This window comes from Anolis carolinensis, unplaced genomic scaffold, assembly GCF_035594765.1.
Source record: "Anolis carolinensis isolate JA03-04 unplaced genomic scaffold, rAnoCar3.1.pri scaffold_10, whole genome shotgun sequence".
Lineage (NCBI taxonomy): Eukaryota > Metazoa > Chordata > Lepidosauria > Squamata > Dactyloidae > Anolis > Anolis carolinensis.
The window spans coordinates 4,017,792-4,037,978 of NW_026943821.1; the positions used below are offsets into that span (position 1 = coordinate 4,017,792).

A 20,187-nucleotide genomic window follows, 5' to 3' on the forward strand; every position below is an offset into this window, starting at 1 on the left:
ACTAAATGGCCCAAGGGATCTCTTCTTCTCTTACAACCATTATTATTATTAATAATAATAATAATATTGAGGCTGGGAGGCCATCTGTCAGGGGTGCTTTGCTTATGCTTTTGATGCACAAAGGCAGAAGGGGGTCGGACTAGATGGCCCAAGGGGTCTCTTCCAAACATCATCATCATCATTATTATTATTATTATTATTATTATTATTATTATTATTATTATTATTATTAACATTGAGGCTGGGTGGCCATCTGTCAGGGGTGCTTTGCTTGTGCTTTCGGTGCACAAAGGCAGAAGGGGATTGGACTCAAATGGCCCAAGGGGTCTCTTCCAACCCTCTATTATTATTATTATTATTATTATTATTATTAACATTAAGACTGGGAGGCCATCTGTCGGGGTGCTTTGCTTGTTCTTTTTGTGCAACAAAGGAAGAAGAGGGTTGGACTCAATGGCTCAAAGGTCTATTATTATTATTATTGACATTGAGGCTGGGAGGCCATCTGTCAGGGGTGCTTTGCTTGTGCTTTCGGTGCACAAAGGCAGAAGGGGATTGGACTCAAATGGCCCAAGGGGTCTCTTCCAACCCTCTATTATTATTATTATTGTTATTATTATTATTATTATTATTAACATTAAGACTGGGAGGCCATCTGTCGGGGTGCTTTGCTTGTTCTTTTTGTGCAACAAAGGAAGAAGAGGGTTGGACTCAATGGCTCAAAGGTCTATTATTATTATTATTATTATTATTATTATTGACATTGAGGCTGGGAGGCCATCTGTCAGGGGTGCTTTGCTTGTGCTTTCGGTGCACAAAGGCAGAAGGGGATTGGACTCAATGGCCCAAAGGGTCTCTTCCAACCCTCTTTATTATTATTAATTATTATTATTATTATTATTTATTGCTTGGTGGCCAACTATAGTCCAGCCCTCCAATGGTCCAAAGGATCATGAACTGGCCCCCTGTTTAAAAAGTTTGGGGACCCCTGGTCCAGACGGAGGAAAGTCATATATATATATATAGCCATGGCTTGACAACACTAAGATATATGACAACATGAGCCAAGAGTGTGGTGCAACAGCTAAAAAGGCCAATGTGATTCTAGGCCGCATCTAGAGGAGGCTAGTGGCTATATTGAGGGAAGTATGATCCCACTCTGTTCTGCTTTGGTCAGGGCTCATAAAAGGGATCTAGGAGTCATTGTTGATCCCAAGCTGAACATGAGTCAAGTGATGCGGCAGCGAAAAAGGCCAATTCGATTCTAGGCTGCATCAAGAGGAGTCTAGTGTCTAGATGGGGCATGGGCAAACTTCGACCCTTAGGGTGTTTTGGTAACAGCCAGTAGGCTGTTGGGAATTGTGGGATTTGGGAGTCCAAAACACCTGGAGGGCCTAAGTTTGCCCATGCCTGGTTTAGATCCAGGGAAATAATATTGCCGCTGTAATCTGATGTGGTTGGACCTCACCTGAAATAACAACCCTGCGTCCAGTTCTGGGTACAATTCAAAATCAAAGAAAAAAGGTCATAGACAAGAAGCCAAAGACAAAGAAACACCTCTTTAATGACACACACGCACATACACACAGAGCAGCAAAGTGCACAGAGAGAGAGAACCTCCTGGCAGCACTTGTTCAATGGGGCAGCAGTCCCAGCGTCTGTTCCCAGCCCCATAAGGCCTCAAAGAACCCAACGGAGTGGGACACGTTCAGCGCAATCCCCTGGCAGAAAATCCACTTGTCCAGGATCAAAATAGTTTTATCCTGTGAAAGGTAGCCCTTGAGCTTAGGGAGAAGGCAAAGGAGGTTTTTGCCCTTTTAGACCTATTGGACATATCGGCCCCATCATCCCCGTCCCAAAAAAACATCAGGAATGGAAGAAAGGCCTGCAAAAAAGGAAGAGTTGTGCTAGATCCGGGACCAAGACAGCAGGTCGGCTCGTACCTGTCCCTAGCATTTTGTGTTTGAAAACCTGTCTTGGGAGGAAACTTGCACACAGCACATACTAGGGATGGAATTCTTCACTAAGGGTGCATCTACATTGCAGAATTAATGCAGTTTGACACCACTTTAACTTCCAAGGTTCAATGCTACGGGACAGAACAAAATGTATGTGTATATACACTCTTGTAAAAATCCCAAGAAATGTAATACAAATCAGGTTTCTACAACTCTATATTAAGCGTTGCTGTGGCAAAGTCTGGTGGTATGGGAAATAAAGTATTGAGGAATTGGTGGCAGTTAAGGTAAAGATTTTCCCCAGACAGTAAGTCCATTATAAATGGGTTATATAGCTGCGTGGAGGAGCCTTGAGTCTACACTGCCATCTAATCCAGTTAAAATCAGATAATCTGTATTTTATAGGCAGTGTGGAAGAGGCCTAAGTGAGGCCTAACTCTGCCTGTCCCCTGGGCTGAGTGGGTTGCTAGGAGACCAAGTTGGCGGAGCTTAGTCTTCTAACTGGCAGCAATTGGAATAAAAACAATTATTCCTCTCCCTCTAATTAGGACTTTATTTTTCTTTTCTTTTTGTTGTATGAACGTAGAGGCGTGGATGAGGGGTTGTGCTGCCAAGTTTAGTGTTTCTGGGATGTGTAGTTTTGTTGTTTTGTCCTAGGCCGAAATGTCATTACCCTTTTATACATATAGACTAGCTGTGCCCAGCCACGCGTTACTGTGGCGAAGTATGGTGGTATGGAAAATAAAGTATTGAAGAATTGGTGGTAAAGTAAAGGGTAAAGGGTTATATAGCTGTGTGGAAGGGCCTTGAGTCTGCACAGCCATATAATCCAGTTAAAATCTGATAATCTGTATTTTATAGGCAATGGGGAAGAGACGTAAGTGAGGCCTAACTCTGCCTGTCCCCTGGGCTGAGTGGGTTCCTAGAAGACCAAGTGGGCGGAGCTTGGCCTTCTAACTGGCAGCAATTGGATAAAAACAATTATTTCTCTCCCTCTAATTAGGACTTTTTTATTTTTGTTGTATGAACGTAGAGGCGTGGATGAGGGATTATGCTGTCAATTTTCGAGGTGGTGGGGTGTTTAGTTTTGTTGTTTTGTCCTAGGCCGAAATTTCATTACCCTTTTATATATATAGATATAGTTTGAAGAGAATTACTTTAATATCGAGTTGTAGAAACCTGATTTGTATTACATTTCTTGGGATTTTTACAAGAGTGTTTATACACATACATTTGTGCATTATCAGCAGATCAATGCTAAGGGAGCCTAGAAGTTTTCCCCAGGCCTTTAGCCTTCTCTGCCAAAGAGTGCCGGGCTGGCCTCAGAATACTACAACTCTCATTATTCTATGATGTTGAGCAAGTAAAGTGGTGTCAAACTACATTCATTCTACAGTTAAAGACGCACCCAAAGTTTCTACTCAAAGGAAGCGACAAGTAATTAGAATAATTTTCTTCCCACAGAGAGAATATCATTGAAACCTCTTGGTAATTCGGGACTTATTCTGTGCAAAATTCATGATAGTTTTGCCATAAAAAAAAGGATTTGTACAAAGCAGCAGAGAATATTACAGTCAGCCCTTTATATCCATAGGTTCTGCATCCACAGCTTTAAAATAATAAAATAGGCCAGCAAATCTCCTGGATAGAGAATATTACAGCCAGCCCTTTATATCCATAGGTTCTGCATCCACAGCTTTAAAATTATAAAATAGGCCAAAAGCAAACACAGACTTTTGCCATTTGACTGCCCTGTTGCATAAAGTAAATAACACTATGAAACACGGTTTTTGTTCCTGGGTTATAAATGTCCTTTCCTAATTGGTTCTATCATAAAAACATGGGAAAAGTTTATTAAACAGTAAAAAGTTTGCTTTTGCGTGAGGGACATCCTGCAGCACATTTTGCTATAGTTTTTCAATGAAGATCTCATTGAGTCTCAATCATTTCAACATACAGTAGAGTCTCACTTATCCAACATAAACGGGCCGGTAGAACGTTGGATAAGTGAATATGTTGGATAATAAGGAGGGATTAAGGAAAAGCTTATTACACATCAAATTAGGTTATGATTTTACAAATTAAGCACCAAAACATCATGTTATACAACAAATTGGACAGAAAAAGTAGTTCAATACACAGTAATGTTATGTTGTAATTACTGTATTTACAAATTTAGCACCAAATTATCATGATATATTGAAAACATTGACTACAAAAATGGTTTGGATAAGCGAAGCTTGGATATATGAGACTCTACTGTAACACTATGAAACACGGTTTTTGTTCCTGGGTTATAAATGTCCTTTCCTAATTGGTTCTATCATAAAAACATGGGAAAAGTTTATTAAACAGTAAAAAGTTTGCTTTTGTGGAAGGGACATCCTGCAGCACATTTTGCTATAGTTTTTCAATGAAGATCTCATTGAGTCTCAATCATTTCAACATAGTTTCTAAAGTAGAACAACGTTCAAAGTAAGACTGCACAATTAAATAGGAAATAAGACTTTCAAACCAGGAACAGATTTTTTTTCAAATTTTGTTATGTAATGTAACAGGAGGGTCCCAGAACCAAATCCCACCAAATATCCCAAAAGTATTATTTCCAGCATAGAAAATGGTATTCTCTGTGGAAATCTACCAGGTGTGAATTTTGCTCAGAACAAACCCCTTATTGCAACATGTTTCTGTACAGGAAACACAGTTTGCACAAAACATCAGGATAATTTTGCACACAATAAATCCCAAACTGTCTCAATAATCCAGGATTCTTCTCTCATCAGGATTAGTTGGACATTTTAAAAGGGGTTTTTTTTTTTACCATTGTATGACTATTTTCAAAAATCCTTCCCAACCCTAGCACCCAAACACATATCCCAAAATATTGTGCTTTTTCTGTCGCTGTTCCCAAAACTCCCTGCTGGAATTAAAGAGTTTGGTGTGAGAAAGAGGTTCATGGGCACAAGGGAGTGCTATTATTCCACTTTTAATGCTACGGCTGCCTTCTGTGGAATGCTGGGATTTGCAGTTTAGGAAAGGACAAACTCCACAAGAGGCAGCCGTGGCAGTTGAAATGGCATAGCAGCACTTTAAGAGTCTCCTAGGTATTCACACAATGGATGTGCAGAGCCTTATTTTAACAAAGAGTAAGGGTTGAGTTCATCAACATCTGGAAAAGACTGAAACCCCTGGCCCAAGGAACGAAGTTAAGAGGTGAGTTGTATGGGAGAGAAAATTATGGTCTGCAGACCACATCTCTTTGGGTTGCCATACCGAGAAAACTGGAAGGCCTCCTTTCTTATGGATAGGACTTCGTGTGCTCCATAGATCCATGGGTTAAGAGCCACATGGGACAGACCTTACAGTGTTCCTTGCCATCCCAAGACAATTGAAAGGGCGTCTGTCTTAAGGAAATATCATCCCAAAGCAACTGGAAGCTCTCCTGTCTTGAGAGTACTTCTTGTTCTCCACAGATCCATTGATGAAGAGCATTGATGATGTAGGAGGATACCCTTGTTCATGGAGGTACAAAAATACGGCAACCCAAATGGGAAGGTGCTTAGACAGGATTAAGAGCCACATTTCGATGCTTTCTGCATCACGATGCCACAAGACAATCTGGAATGAAGATAACTATGTTCGGCATCAGGGATGGAAGGATGAGGACCCAACTGTAAAGGTGCTTAGACAGGATCAAGAGCCACCTGCTATGTGTTCTGCACTGTTGTGCCACAACATGATGTGGAACGAGGACAGCCGTGTCCATGGATGGATGAAAGGATGGCAACCCAATTGGGAAGGCGCTTAGACAGGGCCACAAATCTCATGGATGTCAACAGAAAAGAACAAGATAGAGAGGGCTGTGAACCAGTTCCTGATGGAGGTCTCAGATGATGATTCCATTGGGAAGGCGCTTAGATAGGATTAAGAGCCACATGGCAGTGGGTTCACCGGGATGCCAAAAATGATGTGTTGGGAGGATAGCTGTGTCCGTGGATGGACGAAAGGATGCCAACCGAAATTTCATGGAAGTCAACAGTGAAGACCATGGAAAGGTTGGCTGTGGAGCAATGGCTGATGAAGGTTTCAGATGATGACCCAACGGGGAAGGCGCTTAGGGCCACGAATCTCATGGAAGTCAACAGTGAAGACCATGGAAAGGTTGGCTATGGAGCAATGGCTGATGGTCTCAGATGACGACCCAACAGGGAAGGCGCTTAGGGCCACGAATCTCATGGAAGTCAACAGTGAAGACCATGGAAAGGTTGGCTATGGAGCAATGGCTGATGAAGGTCTCAGATGACAACCCAACGGGGAAGGCGCTTAGGGCCACGAATCTCATGGAAGTCAACTGTGAAGACCATGGAAAGGTTGGCTATGGAGCAATGGCTGATGAAGGTCTCAGATGACGACCCAACGGGGAAGGGGCTTAGGGCCACGAATCTCATGGAAGTCAACTGTGAAGACCATGGAAAGGTTGGCTGTGTAGCAATGGCTGATGAAGGTCTCAGATGACGACCCAACAGGGAAGGCGCTTAGGGCCACGAATCTCATGGAAGTCAACTGTGAAGACCATGGAAAGGTTGGCTATGGAGCAATGGCTGATGAAGGTCTCAGATGACGACCCAACGGGGAAGGCGCTTAGGGCCACGAATCTCGTGGAAGTCAACTGTGAAGACCATGGAAAGGTTGGCTGTGTAGCAATGGCTGATGAAGGTCTCGAATGACGACCCAACGGGGAAGGCGCTTAGGGTCACGAGTCTCATGGAAGTCAACAGCAAAGACTAGGGAAGGGGTGGCTGTGGACCAGTGTCTGATGGGAGTCTCCAAGGGCTACTTCCCCCATCAGCTCCACCAAGCGTCCAGGCGCCGGACCCTGACCCGCTGCTTGTAGTGATACTCCTTGAGATACTCCTTCAAGGCGCTGGGGATGGGCAGGCGCCCGATGCCGTCATAGGTGGTGCAGCAGGTGACCACGGCCCGGCAGAGGTGCTGCAAGCTGAAGGGGAAGGTGCGGTTGACCGGAATGGAGAGGAGCGGCTCAAAGAACATGCAGACGCTGGGGTCCTTGTAGTGCTCCAGGAGGCCGGTGACGGTGGGGGCGTGGAAGACGCTGGGGTCATGGACGTCAAAGCTGAAGTTGTGGTTCCACTGCTCGATACGGGCATGGAGGGAGCGGCCGTAGCGCCGGAAGCTGACCGAGAAGAGGTAGTCCTCTTGGGCCGAGTCTCGGAGGAGGAAAGTGCCCTCCGGCTTGCCGTCAAGCAGGGCCTCGGCCTCGTAGCGGTCCATCACTCCCCAATAGCAAGGCAACTGCGTCAGTTGAAGCAAATCAGGAACAAGGCAGTGGATGTAGTCGATTTGGGTATGGACACGGTAGCCGTCCTTGATGTCCGCAATTGTGGAAGATCCAGCTTCTTCTTCCTCTTCCTCTTCCTCCTCCTCTTCGTCGGCAGCGGCCAGCGTCACCCGGCTGGCGCCAACCAACTCGTTCATCCCATGCGCCAGTTTGGGGCCAAGCTTATAGAGCGGATTGATCTGAGCGGTCACCTCGAAGGTGTGGATCAAAGCGTCCGGAGGGGGCTCGACTCCCTGCTCGATGCTGATACGCCGCCGTTCGCGCAAGCGGTCGTCTTCGTCCTCCGCTGTTGGAGGCAGCACCGGCGTCAGCACTTCTTGCTCAGAAACGGGTGCAGTGTGCTGCTTAATGAGATTCCAAGTGCGAGCTAATTCCGATCCAGGCGGAAAAGGGCACGTGTCCAGCATCAGCTCCCTTAGATGGATCTTGCGTTGGGACGACAGGTCCGGGGAACGAGGGGCGCTCTTGAGAGGGAAGCACTGGCCCACGGCCGCCTTGAGTTTCTGCCGCAAGGAGCGGGCCACCCCTTTGCTCGGTTCAGGGTCCACCTGGCCATCGGCCGCTGGTTCTGCCTCCAGCAACAACAGGCTCTGGCTCGTCCTGGCCTTCCAGCGGCCATCAGACCGGTTACCAGAACCTCTGTCTGGCTTCACTTTAGGCCGGGCCCCACCGTCCTGAGACATTGTTCCCAATGGTAGAGAAGGAGCTACAAAGATGGAGCTACACAGAGCGAGATGTGTCCCGGCCGGTGGCTCAGCATCGTGGTTGCAGCAATTGCCTGATGACGGCAAGACCTTGGAAAAATAAGAGAACATACCACTGTTAGACGGTGGAATAATAATAATAATAATAATAATAATAATAATAATAATAATAATAAGTACCACCTGCCAGCAGCAAAGAACTGGTGGGATCACAAACCTGCAAAAGTATTGGAAAATGAGCACGCAAAAATACCGTGGGACTTCCGAATCCAGACTGACAAAGTTCTGGAACACAACACACCAGACATCACAGTTGTGGAAAAGAACAAGGTTTGGATCATTGATGTCACCATCCCAGTTGACAGTCGCATTGACGAAAAACAACAGGAAAAACTCAGCCGCTATCAGGACCTCAAGATTGAACTTCAAAGACTCTGGCAGAAACCAGTGCAGTTGGTCCCGGTGGTGATGGGCACACTGGGTGCCGTGCCAAAAGATCTCAGCCAGCATTTGGAAACAATAGACATTGACAAAATTACAATCTGCCAGCTGCAAAAGGCCACCCGACTGGGATCTGCGTGCATCATCCAAAAATGCATCACACAGTCCTAGACACTTGGGAAGTGTTCGACTTGTGATTTTGTGATATGAAATCCAGCATATCTATCTTGTTTGCTGTATCATAATAAAATAATAATAATAACTTTATTTTTATACCCCGCCCCATCTCCCCGGAGGGGACTCGGAGCAGCTTACATGGGGGCCGAGCCCGAAACATACAGCAATAAAACGATAAAACAAATATTCCAACAGTAAAACGTCGACATCAATAAAACCATCATAAAAATCAACATACAGCATAAAATGTTAAAAATAGGAGACTAAAACACGGGTCTGGGCCAAGGTGCAGAATATATCAAAATGGGAGAAGTAGTTTCTCAGCCAAAGTAGTCCATAAAGTGCAAAGTAGTAGTGGCAAAGTATCCTGTAGTTGGATGGGCAGATAGTTCAACCTAATAATACACTGTCTGGGAGTCTCCATCTCTGGAGGTTTTTAAGCAGAGGTTGGGTGGCCATTTCTTGGGAAGGAATGGGTTGTGTTTTCCTGCCTGGAAGAAGGGGGCTGGACTGGACGAACCTTGGGATCTCCTCCAACTATAATTCACCCCTTTAACCTTTGCGGAGTTAGGAGCCTCCGGTGGCCTAGGGGATAAAAACCTCGTGACTTGAAGGTTGGGCTGCTAACCTGAAAGCTGCCAGGTTCGAATCCCACCCGGGGAGAGTGCGGATGAGCTCCCTCTTTCAGCTCCAGCTCCATGCGGGGACATGAGAGAAGTCTCCCACAAAACTCTTAATGTGGGATTTGTGTATTGGTAGTGTTTAAATGAAATTTGTGTCTTGCCTATATTGCATACTGATTGCATCATCATAACATAGTCTTGAAAGAGTTAATTACTAACATAACATAACATAACATAGTCTTGAAAGAGTTAATTACTAAGAAGCTGTGATGGCCTTGATGTGTGGCTGGAACTGGGGAGTGTCCAGACACAAGTGTGTGTGCAATGCTGATTGTATCAGTTCTGTTCTGTTCTGTGTTGACTCTGACAAAACATCTGGGCGTCCCCTGGGTAACGTCCTTGCAAACGGCCAATTCTCTCACTCCAGAAGCAACTCTGGTTGCTCCTGACACACACAAAAAAAAAACCTTTGAGGATTTAGCACATATATTATTTGACTGTAAATTGTATCAGAAGGTGAGAGATTTGTTTCTTGGTCCATATATCAAACGGACAATGCACTGGGAATCGCACATCAGAACAACGTACTTTTTGTGTGGTCAAGATCCAAAAATAACATATTAAACGGCTCTGTACTTGAGCAAAACAATACGATTGAGATCCACATATGTGGGGCTGATTGGGGTAAACTGTAGGGGTGACAATGACATATGATGTACACACTCAGTTTTATTATATTTATTTATTGTATGGTTAAAAAAAGTAAAGGTTTCCCCTGACGTTAACTCCAGTCGTGACCGACTCTGGGGGTTGGTGCTCATTTCAATTTCTAAGCCGAAGAGCCGGTGTTGTCCGTATACACCTTCAAGGTCATGTTGCCGGCATGACTGCATGGAGCGCTGTTACTTTCCTGCTGGAGCAGTACCTATTTATCTACTCACATTGGCCAGTGTTGTCCGTAGACACCTCCAAGGTCTTGCGCATGGACCGCCGTTACCTTCCTGCCGGAGCAGTACCTATTGATCTACTCATATTGGCATGTTTTCGAACTGCTAGGTTGGCAGAAGCTGGATCTAACAGCGGGCGCTCACTCTGCTCCCGGGATTTGAACCTGGGACCTTTCGGTCTGCAAGTTCAGCAGCTCAGTGCTTTAACACACTTCGCCACCTAAGTATAGTTACAAGTGTTTTATTTAATCTATATATATATATAAAAGGGTAATGGAATCACGGCACCGGACAAAACAACTAACTAAATGTCCCACAACCTCGAAAATTGACAGCACAACCTCTCATCCACGCCTCTACGTTCATACAACAAAAAGAAAAGAAAAATAAAGTCCTAACCACAGCAACGCGTGGCCGGGCACAGCTAGTATTTGTATAGAATGTAACCAGGTCTTTTCGAGCCTAGTAGTTTGGCTTGGTACTTTGATATGGCCTAAGGGCTAATCAATAAAAGGTTCTTCTTCTTCACCCCTTTAACCCAGCTCCCCAAACACCCAGAATCCTTTCCATGTTTGACACACACCTAAATTCCCTTACTGCCTAGATGCAAACTTGGGAAGGTTTGTTGGTACGTAAATTCTTCCTCTCTTGCGTCCAAACGCACCGGCACACCCCGAAACCAAGCCCACATTCTGGCTCACACCCCGCATTCCTCCTGTGCTCCTCAGCATCCTGGTTGGAAGTGAACAGGCACCGATGCTTCGATGTGGAACAACTGAGGACGGGGGGAAACCTGTGGCACATACCGGCTGTCTTGTTTTCACCTCGGTTTCCTAAATCTATGCAACTCAAGGTGTTTTGCTTCTAGCACTGGCCAATCTGCACTTTATTCTGCTATAGTAAAGGTAAAGGTTTCCCTCTGACATTAAGTCTAGTTGTGTCCGACTCTGGGGGTTGGTGCTCATCATTTCTAAGACGAAGAGCCGGTGTTGTTCGTAGACACCTCCTAGGTCATGTGGCCACTGGCATGACTTACCTTCCGCTGGAGTACCTATTGATGTACTCACATTTGCATGTTTTCAAACTGCTAGGTTGGCAGGAGCTGGGCTAACAGCGGGTGCTCATTCCGCTCCCGGGATTTGAACCTGGGACCTTTCAGTCTGCAAGTTCAGCAGTTCAGTGCTTTAACACACTTCGCCACCGGGGCTCCATTGTAATATATAACTGTATTTAATAAATCAAAAACTATTTACTATCATTATTTCCATGTACAACAATGTGTGGTACCTCTTGCAATTTCCACGCTGATTTCTCTCTATTGTAGTTTCAATGTAGTCATGAATAATGAATAATACAATAATAATATAATAGTAATAATATAATAATATACTACAATAATAATACAGTAGAGTCTCACTTATCCAACGTAAACGGGCCTGCAGAACGTTGGATAAGCAAATATGTTGGATAATAAGGAAAGATTAAGGAAAAGCCTATTAAACATCAAATTAGGTTATGATTTTACAAATTAAGCATCAAAACATCATGTTATACAACAAATTTTACAGAAAAAGTAGTTCAATACGCAGTAATGCTATGTAGCAATTACTGTATTTACGAATTTAGCACCAAAATAACAAAATGTATTGAAAACATTGACTACAAAAATGCGTTGGATAATCCAGAACGTTGGATAAGCGAGTGTTAGATAAGTGAGATTCTACTGTAATAGAATGAATATATATATACAGTAGAGTCTCGCTTATCCAACGTAAACGGGCCGGCAGAATGTTGGATAAGCACTGGCATGACTGTTACCTTCCGCTGGAGTACCTATTGATGTACTCACATTTGCATGTTTTCAAACTGCTAGTTTGGCAGAAGCTGGGGCTAACAGAGGGAGCTCACCACACTCCCCGGATTCGAACCGCCAACCTTTGGATCAGCAAGTTCAGCAGCTCTGTGGTTTAACCCACTGCACCACCAGCAGTTCCTTTACAAATATTCCTACATCTGCACATGCTCAGTGGAACTCAGCTTCAGCGCACATAACTGGGTTTGTGCGCAATGCTGCGTCCAGGCCTCTTCAACCGAGACTACCCCTTCCTTTGCCCAAAATATTAAATGATAAAGACGACCCGGACTGATTTATGGCTACAGCACAAGGATTTTGGATGAACGAATTTTTAACCATATGTTTTATATTGTTATATTGTTTTAATTGGATTTTCATTGCTATGTTTTAATTATTTGTTAGGCATTGAATTGTTACCAATTGTGTACACTGCCCTGAGTCCCTTTGGGTGAGAAAGGCAGGAAATCAGACAGGAATAACTATTAAAATTATTATTAAAATTATAAAATTAAAATTATATTATTAATAATAATATTAAAATATTATTATAAAATTAAATTATTCGGGTGAGAAGGGCAAGATATAAATGTTGGGAATAAATAAATAAAATAAAAATAAAATATGCATCTAACACCCGTAAACCATTTTGCATTAAAACATGATACAAAACATGACAACAAAGCTAAACAATATAAATAAGACAGGAATAATTATTAAAATTATTATTAAAATTATAAAATTAAAATTGTATCAATAATAATAATAATACTGTATTATTATAAAATTTAATTATTCGGGTGAGAAGGGTGGGATAGAAACGATGGAAATAAATTAAAAAAAAAATAAATAAAAATGACATACTGTATTATTAAGTGCATTTCTATACCGCTTTTCTCATCCCTGGGGGGACTCAAAGTGGTTTACAACATAATAAACGGCAAAATTCAATGCCTTACATTGCCTTATATATAAAATACATTGCCTTACATTGCCTTATATATATTCAATGCCTTATATATAAAATACTAGCTGTGCCCGGCCACGCGTTGCTGTGGCAAAGTGGTGGTGGTATTGGTTAAAAATTGTTGTGTAATTTTTATTTGACTTTATTTGCATTTTTAATTAATTTTATTGTAAATTATATTTTTATTTATTATATTTTATTATTTTCTTGTATTATTTTTAGTTATTTTCTGTTATTATAGTATTTTATTGTATTAATTTTTTAGTGTTTTTTATTATTTTTATTGGGTTGCTAGGAGACCAAGTTGGAGGAGCTTAGCCTTCTAACTGGCAGCAATTGGATAAAAGCAATTATTCCTCTCTCTCTAATTAGGACTTTATTTTTCTTTTCTTTTTGTTGTATCAACCTAGACGCGTGGATGATGGGTTGTGTTGTCAAATTTCGAGGTTGGGGGGCCTGTAGTTTTGTTGTTTTGTGGGTCGCCGTGATGCCATTACTCTTTTATATATATAGATATCACATACAGTAGAGTCTCACTTATCCAACATAAACGGGCCGGCAGAATGTTGGATAAGCGAATATGTTGGATAATAAGGAGGCATTAAGGAAAAGCCTATTAAACATCAAATTAGGTTATGATTTTACAAATTAAGCACCAAAACATCATGTTAGACAACAAATTTGGCAGAAAAAGTAGTTCAATACGCAGTAATGCTATGTAGTAATTACGGTATTTACGAATTTAGCACCAAAATATCACGATATATTGAAAACATTGACTACAAAAATGCGTTGGATAATCCAGAACGTTGGATAAGCGAGTGTTGGATAAGTGAGACTCTACTGTATTTAAATAAAAAAAGCATACAACTGTAGATTAAAACAATTAAAACTATAAAACATCAAACATAGACATATGTATGAAACATGTACAGTAGAGTCTCACTTATCCAACATAAACGGGCCAGCAGAATGTTGGATAAGCGAATATGTTGGATAATAAGGAGGCATTAAGGAAAAGCCTATTAAACATCAAATTAGGTTATGATTTTACAAATTAAGAACCAAAACATCATGTTAGACAACAAATTTGGCAGAAAAAGTAGTTCAATACGCAGTAATGCTATGTAGTAATTACGGTATTTACGAATTTAGCACCAAAATATCACGATATATTGAAAACATTGACTACAAAAATGCGTTGGATAATCCAGAACGTTGGATAAGCGAGTGTTGGATAAGTGAGACTCTACTGTATTTAAATAAAAAAAGCATACAACTGTAGATTAAAACAATTAAAACTATAAAACATCAAACATAGACATATGTATGAAACATGTACAGTAGAGTCTCACTTATCCAACATAAACGGGCCAGCAGAATGTTGGATAAGCGAATATGTTGGATAATAAGGAGGCATTAAGGAAAAGCCTATTAAACATCAAATTAGGTTATGATTTTACAAATTAAGAACCAAAACATCATGTTAGACAACAAATTTGGCAGAAAAAGTAGTTCAATACGCAGTAATGCTATGTAGTAATTACGGTATTTACGAATTTAGCACCAAAATATCACGATATATTGAAAACATTGACTACAAAAATGCGTTGGATAATCCAGAACGTTGGATAAGCGAGTGTTGGATAAGTGAGACTCTACTGTATTTAAATAAAAAAAGCATACAACTGTAGATTAAAACAATTAAAACTATAAAACATCAAACATAGACATATGTATGAAACATGTAGTTGGAAGATGTTTGTCTCCGGGAGATGTCAGTCCCAGGATTCTATAGCATTGAGCCATGGCGGTTTAACGCGGTGCCAAAACTGCATTCATTTCCTAGCGTAGATGCACCCCTTCGTTTCAGGCCCAGGTCCCCAAATTCCCACCACGGGTGCCAGACCCTTTGGTCTTCCTCTCGCCCCTTTTCTGGCCCAAACCCGACCTGGGGTGTTCCTCTTTAGCCCCCCGAAAGACGCCCATCTCTCCAAACGGGGACCCACCTCTCCAACCTCTCCAAAGGCGCACAGGGCGCGCGGCGCGCAAGGATGAGCCGCCTTTCCAAGGCCGATGCCGGGCTCTGGATGGGTCCAGCCGGGGAAAGACGGAGGCCAGGAGGGAGGGAAGGGGGAAGGCCAGGCCAGAGGCCACTTCCTGGGTTGTGGCCACGAACAGACGCGAGAGAAACGCCAACCAAAAAGCAGCGAGAGAAAGAGAGGAACCTCCTCCGTGCGCCTCGGCTTGGCGCAGCGCCTCCACCTGCAGCCCAAGGAGAGGCAGGCGCCCGAGGCAGAGCTGGGCTGACTTCTAGGCTTAGTTTATTTTAATTGTCTTGGACCAGGGGTCCCCAAACTAAGGCCCGGGGGCCGGATGCGGCCCTCCGAGGTCATTTACCTGGCCCCCACCCTCAGTATTATAGTATAATATATTGTATATACATATCATATATATCATATCTCCGCCGTTACCAAAACTGCCTTTTTTCATCTTCGGCAGGCTAGACGGCTAGCCCCCTATCTATCTAGGGACAACCTGGCTACAGTGATCCAGGCTACAGTCATCTCGAGACTGGATTACTGTAATGCCCTTTCCATTGGCCTTCCTGTGTCGGTGATCCGGAAGCTCAAATTGGTGCAAAATGCAGCTGCCCGGCTCCTTGCGGGAGTCCCCATAAGATGCCACATAACACCAATCTTACGGCAGCTGCACTGGTTACCAATTGAGCACCGGATCACTTTCAAAGTGATGGTGCTTACCTTCAAGGCCTTACATGGTCCAGGGCCGATGTACCTGAGGGACCGCCTCACCCCTTACAAACCCCAGAGATCCCTCCGTTCTGAGGACCAAGACCTGCTGGAAGTCCCCAGTTTTAAGACCTTGCGTCTAACTGCAACTAGACGCAGAGCCTTTTCAGTAGTGGCGCCATCTCTGTGGAACACCTTGCCACCTGAAGTTCGTGCCTTGCGGGACTTGTTGGCCTTCCGCAGGGCATGTAAGACACACCTGTTTCGGCAGGCTTTTGAGTTCTGTTGCTGATGTTTTAAAAGGTGCTTTTAGGATGTTTTAAAGGTTTTAAAGATTTTTTTTTTAAATGATGTTTTTAAAATGTTTTTTAAATTGTTGATTTTAGCCGGTTCTTGTAAGCCGCTCCGAGCCCTAGGGGAGTGGCGGCATATAAGTTTGAAAAATAAATAAATAAATAAATAAATAATAATATTATAATGTAATACAATATAACACCAATAATAATACCATATAATAATATTAATTATATATTCTATGTTACATATAATATTACTAATAATATTACAGTGTAGTGGTATAGTTCAATATAGTAATATATAATGCTAATATTGTGCTATGCTAATAATATAATATATTGTATGTACATATAATTTTTAAGCCACTCTGAGTCCCCTTTGGGGTGAGAAGGGTGTGATGCAAATGTAGTAAATAAATGCAGTAAATAATAAATAAATAAATAAATTTTAGACTTAGGCTCACCCAAAGTGTGAAATGACTTGAAGGCACACAACAACAACAACAACAACAACAACAACCCTAATTAACTTGACGATCTCATTGGCCAGAAGCAGGACCACACTTCCCATTGAAATCCCGATAAATGTATGTTGGTTAAAATTGTTTTTATTTTTAAATATGGTATTGTGCTTTCATTGTTGTTGTTGTTGTTGTTGTTGTTTTTGCACTACAAATAAGACATATGCAGTGTGCATCGGAATTGGTTTGTATTTTTTTCAAATGATAATCCGGCCCCTCAACAGTCAGAAGGATTGTGGACCGGCCCTCGGCTTAAAAAGTTTGAGGACCCCTGTCTTGGACATTCTTTTCTTAACATAAGCCTACACATTGGGGCACTTATTTCCCATGCCAGGAAGGTAATGCTCAAGATCCTGCAAGGGAGACTCCAGCAAGACATGGAGCGAGAGTTGCCAGATGTCCAAGCTGGGTTCAGAAAAGGCAGAGAGACCACTGGTTGGGTTTCACTTTCCATCCAAACAAGACACCCCAAATGTCGGCTCCAAATGTGACTCAGTGCCCCAAATGTCTCAACGGCTTGACTCTTTTTCGGCAGCTGCGGTGTTTTCCCAGCCGGGTGGGTTGCAAGCAAGAAAGCAAGAGAAGCGGCCGCTTCATATCACCCCCTGGAGACTCCAAAATGGGGCCAAGAGGAAGCTTGCAAACAGAGATCAGGCATGGGCAAACTTGGGCCCTCCAGGTGTTTTGGACTTCAACTCCCATCATTCCTAACGGCCGGTAGGCCGTTAGGAATGATGGGAGTTGAAGTCCAAAACACCTGGAGGGGCCAAGTTTGCCCATGCCTGATGTAACTGCTTTAATTTCTGCCACTACAGACTCTCTAAAGCCTTCGACTATGTTGTTCATAATAAACTATGGCCTGTTCTTGGTGGTCTGGGGAGACCAAGTCCCCTTGTCTGTCTCCTGAGAAATCTGTATAAAGACCAAGTAGCCACAGTCAGAACAGACCACGGAACAGGAGACGGGTTCCAGATTGGGAAAGGAGTGCGGACATCAGGGCTGTATACTATCGCCCTCCCTATTCAACTTGTATGCGGAACACATCATGCAACATGCGGGGCTTGACAAATCCAAGGCCGGAGTTAAAATTTCTGGAAGAAACATGAACAACCTTAGATATGCAGATGATACCACTCTGATGGCCGAAAGCGAGGAGGAGCTGAGGAGCCTTCTCACCAAGGTGAAGGAAGAAAGTGCAAAAGTTGGGTTGCAGTTAAACATCAAGAAAACCAAGATCATGGCAACGACACCTATTGATAACTGGCAAATAGAGGGAGAAAACGTGGAGGCAGAGACAGACTGTATTTCTAGGCACGAAGATCACTGCAGCCAGGAAATCAGAAGACGTTTCCTTCTTGGGAGGAGAGCAATGGCCAACCTGGACAAAATAGTGAAGAGCAGAGACATCACACTGGCAACGAAGGTCCGCATAGTGAAAGCAATGGTATTCCCCGTAGTAACCTATGGATGCGAGAGATGGGCCATAAGGAAGGCTGAGCGAAGGAAGAGAGATGCTTTTGAACTTTGGTGCTGGAGGAAACCCTGAGCGTGCCTTGGACCTTGGCAAGAAGATCCAACCAGTCCATCCTCCAGGAAATAATGCCCAATGGCTGCTCACTGGAGGGAAGGATATTGGAGGCAAAGATGAAGTATTTTGGCCACATCATGAGGAGACAGGAAAGCTTGGAGAAGATCACGATGCTGGGGAAAATGGAAGGAAAAAGGAAGAGAGGCCGACCAAGGGCGAGATGGATGGACGGGATCCTTGAAGTGACTGGCTCGACCTTGAAGGAACTGGGGGCGGTGACGGCCAACAGGGAGCTCTGGCCTGGACTGGTCCATGCGGTCACCAAGAGTCGAAAATGACTGAACGAGTGAGATGACGACGACGACACATTGGGGTCAAAGAGATAAAGTACAGCACTTACATTGACTCATGGATATAAGGACACAGGTTTTATTTACTACTTAGGCCAATGGTGGGCAACCATTTGCACTTGGTGTGTCAAAATTCACCAAAAAAAACCTAGCATGATTTGGGTGGTGTGTCACTTTTGAGAAAAAAAACATAATTTCGCAATATGTATAGTTTAAATAACAAAAAAATATAATTGTAATATATAACCATGTTTAATCAAAAACTATTTACTACCCTTATTTCCATGTACAACAATCTATGGTACCTCTTGCAGTTTCCACGCTGATTTCTCTCTATTCTAGTTTCAATGTAGTCATGAATAATAAATACTATAATAATAATATACTAGTAATAATATGATGATATACTACAATAATAAAATAATAGAATGATTATATATATATATATATATATATATATATATATATATATATATATATAAATGTAATGTGCATAATTCCCATGGACTAAACAAAAAAACCACTGGACCAAATCACACCAAATTTGGCCACAAAAGACATAGTCATCCAATCACATGCGGCAGCGTGTCAGCAAAAATGGCTAGGCGTGTCAGTGCTGACACGCGTGTCATAGGTTGGCCATCACTGGCCTACACCTTGGGATCAAAGAGATAAAGTACAGTACTTACATTGACTCATAGATATAAGGACACAGGTTTTATTTACTACTTAAGGTAAAGGTTTCCCCTGACGTTTCCCCGGTTGTGACCGACTCTGGGGGTTGGTGCTCATCTCAATTTCTAAGCCGAAGAGCCGGCGTTGTCCATAGATATCTCCAGGTCATGTGGCCACTGGCATGACTGCATGAAGCGCCATTACCTTCCCACCGGAGCGGTACCTATTGATCTACTCACATTTATTTATTTATTTATACCCCGCCACCATCTTCCCATAGGGACTCGGGGCGGCTTACATGGGGCAGAGGCCCGAACAACATAATTAAACAAAATAAACAACAACATATTCACTATTCACAGTATAAAAAGATAAAAACAGTAATACAATATATTACAATATATTCAGCTCCCAGACTATAAAACTCACGATTTAGACCAGTGGTTCTCAACCAGATGCCTTGGCCCTCAGCTCCCAGAAATCCCAACAGCTGGTAAACTGGCTGGGATTTCTGGGAGTTGTAGGCCAAAACACCTGGGGACCCACAGGTTGAGAACAACTGATTGAGAGACAGTCCCACATGGCACTTTTCTTGATGCTTATCTTGGCTTGTCTTGATTGGAAGACTACCCTTAAGTTACTTCAGAGTATTAAGGTAAAGGTAAAAGTTTCCCCCGACGTTAAGTCCAGTCATATCTGACTCTGGGGGTTGGTGCTCATCTCCATTTCTAAGCCAAAGAGCTGATGTTGTCCATAGACACCTCCAAGGTCATTTGCATGTTTTCGAACTGCTAGGTTGGCAGAAGCTGGAGGTAACAGTAGGCGCTCACTCTGCTCCCCGGATTTGAACCTGGGACCTTTTGGTCTGCAAGTTCAGCAGCTCAGTGCTTTAATACACTGTGCCATCAGAGGCTCCATTTACTACTTAGGCCTTGACATTTATTTACATTGTTGTTTCTTCTTCAGTCGCTTCCGACTCTTTGTGACCTCATGGGCCAGTCCAGGCCAGAGTTCCCAGTCGTCCATCGCTGCCCCCAGT

The 20,187-nt window shown here is 43.0% G+C and overlaps 1 protein-coding gene across 1 annotated transcript; it reads right to left on the reverse strand.

The window, feature by feature from the left end:
* Window positions 1–1,539: 1,539 nt before the first annotated feature.
* Window positions 1,540–15,278, reverse strand: LOC100559888 (suppressor of cytokine signaling 5). Its single transcript, XM_062962759.1, has 2 exons — window positions 15,038–15,278; window positions 1,540–8,111 (listed from the first exon to the last, which is right to left on the reverse strand). The coding sequence occupies exon 2, from the start codon at window positions 7,998–8,000 to the stop codon at window positions 6,804–6,806; it is 1,197 nt and encodes a 398-aa protein (XP_062818829.1). The 5' UTR covers window positions 8,001–8,111; window positions 15,038–15,278; the 3' UTR covers window positions 1,540–6,803.
* Window positions 15,279–20,187: the final 4,909 nt, after the last annotated feature.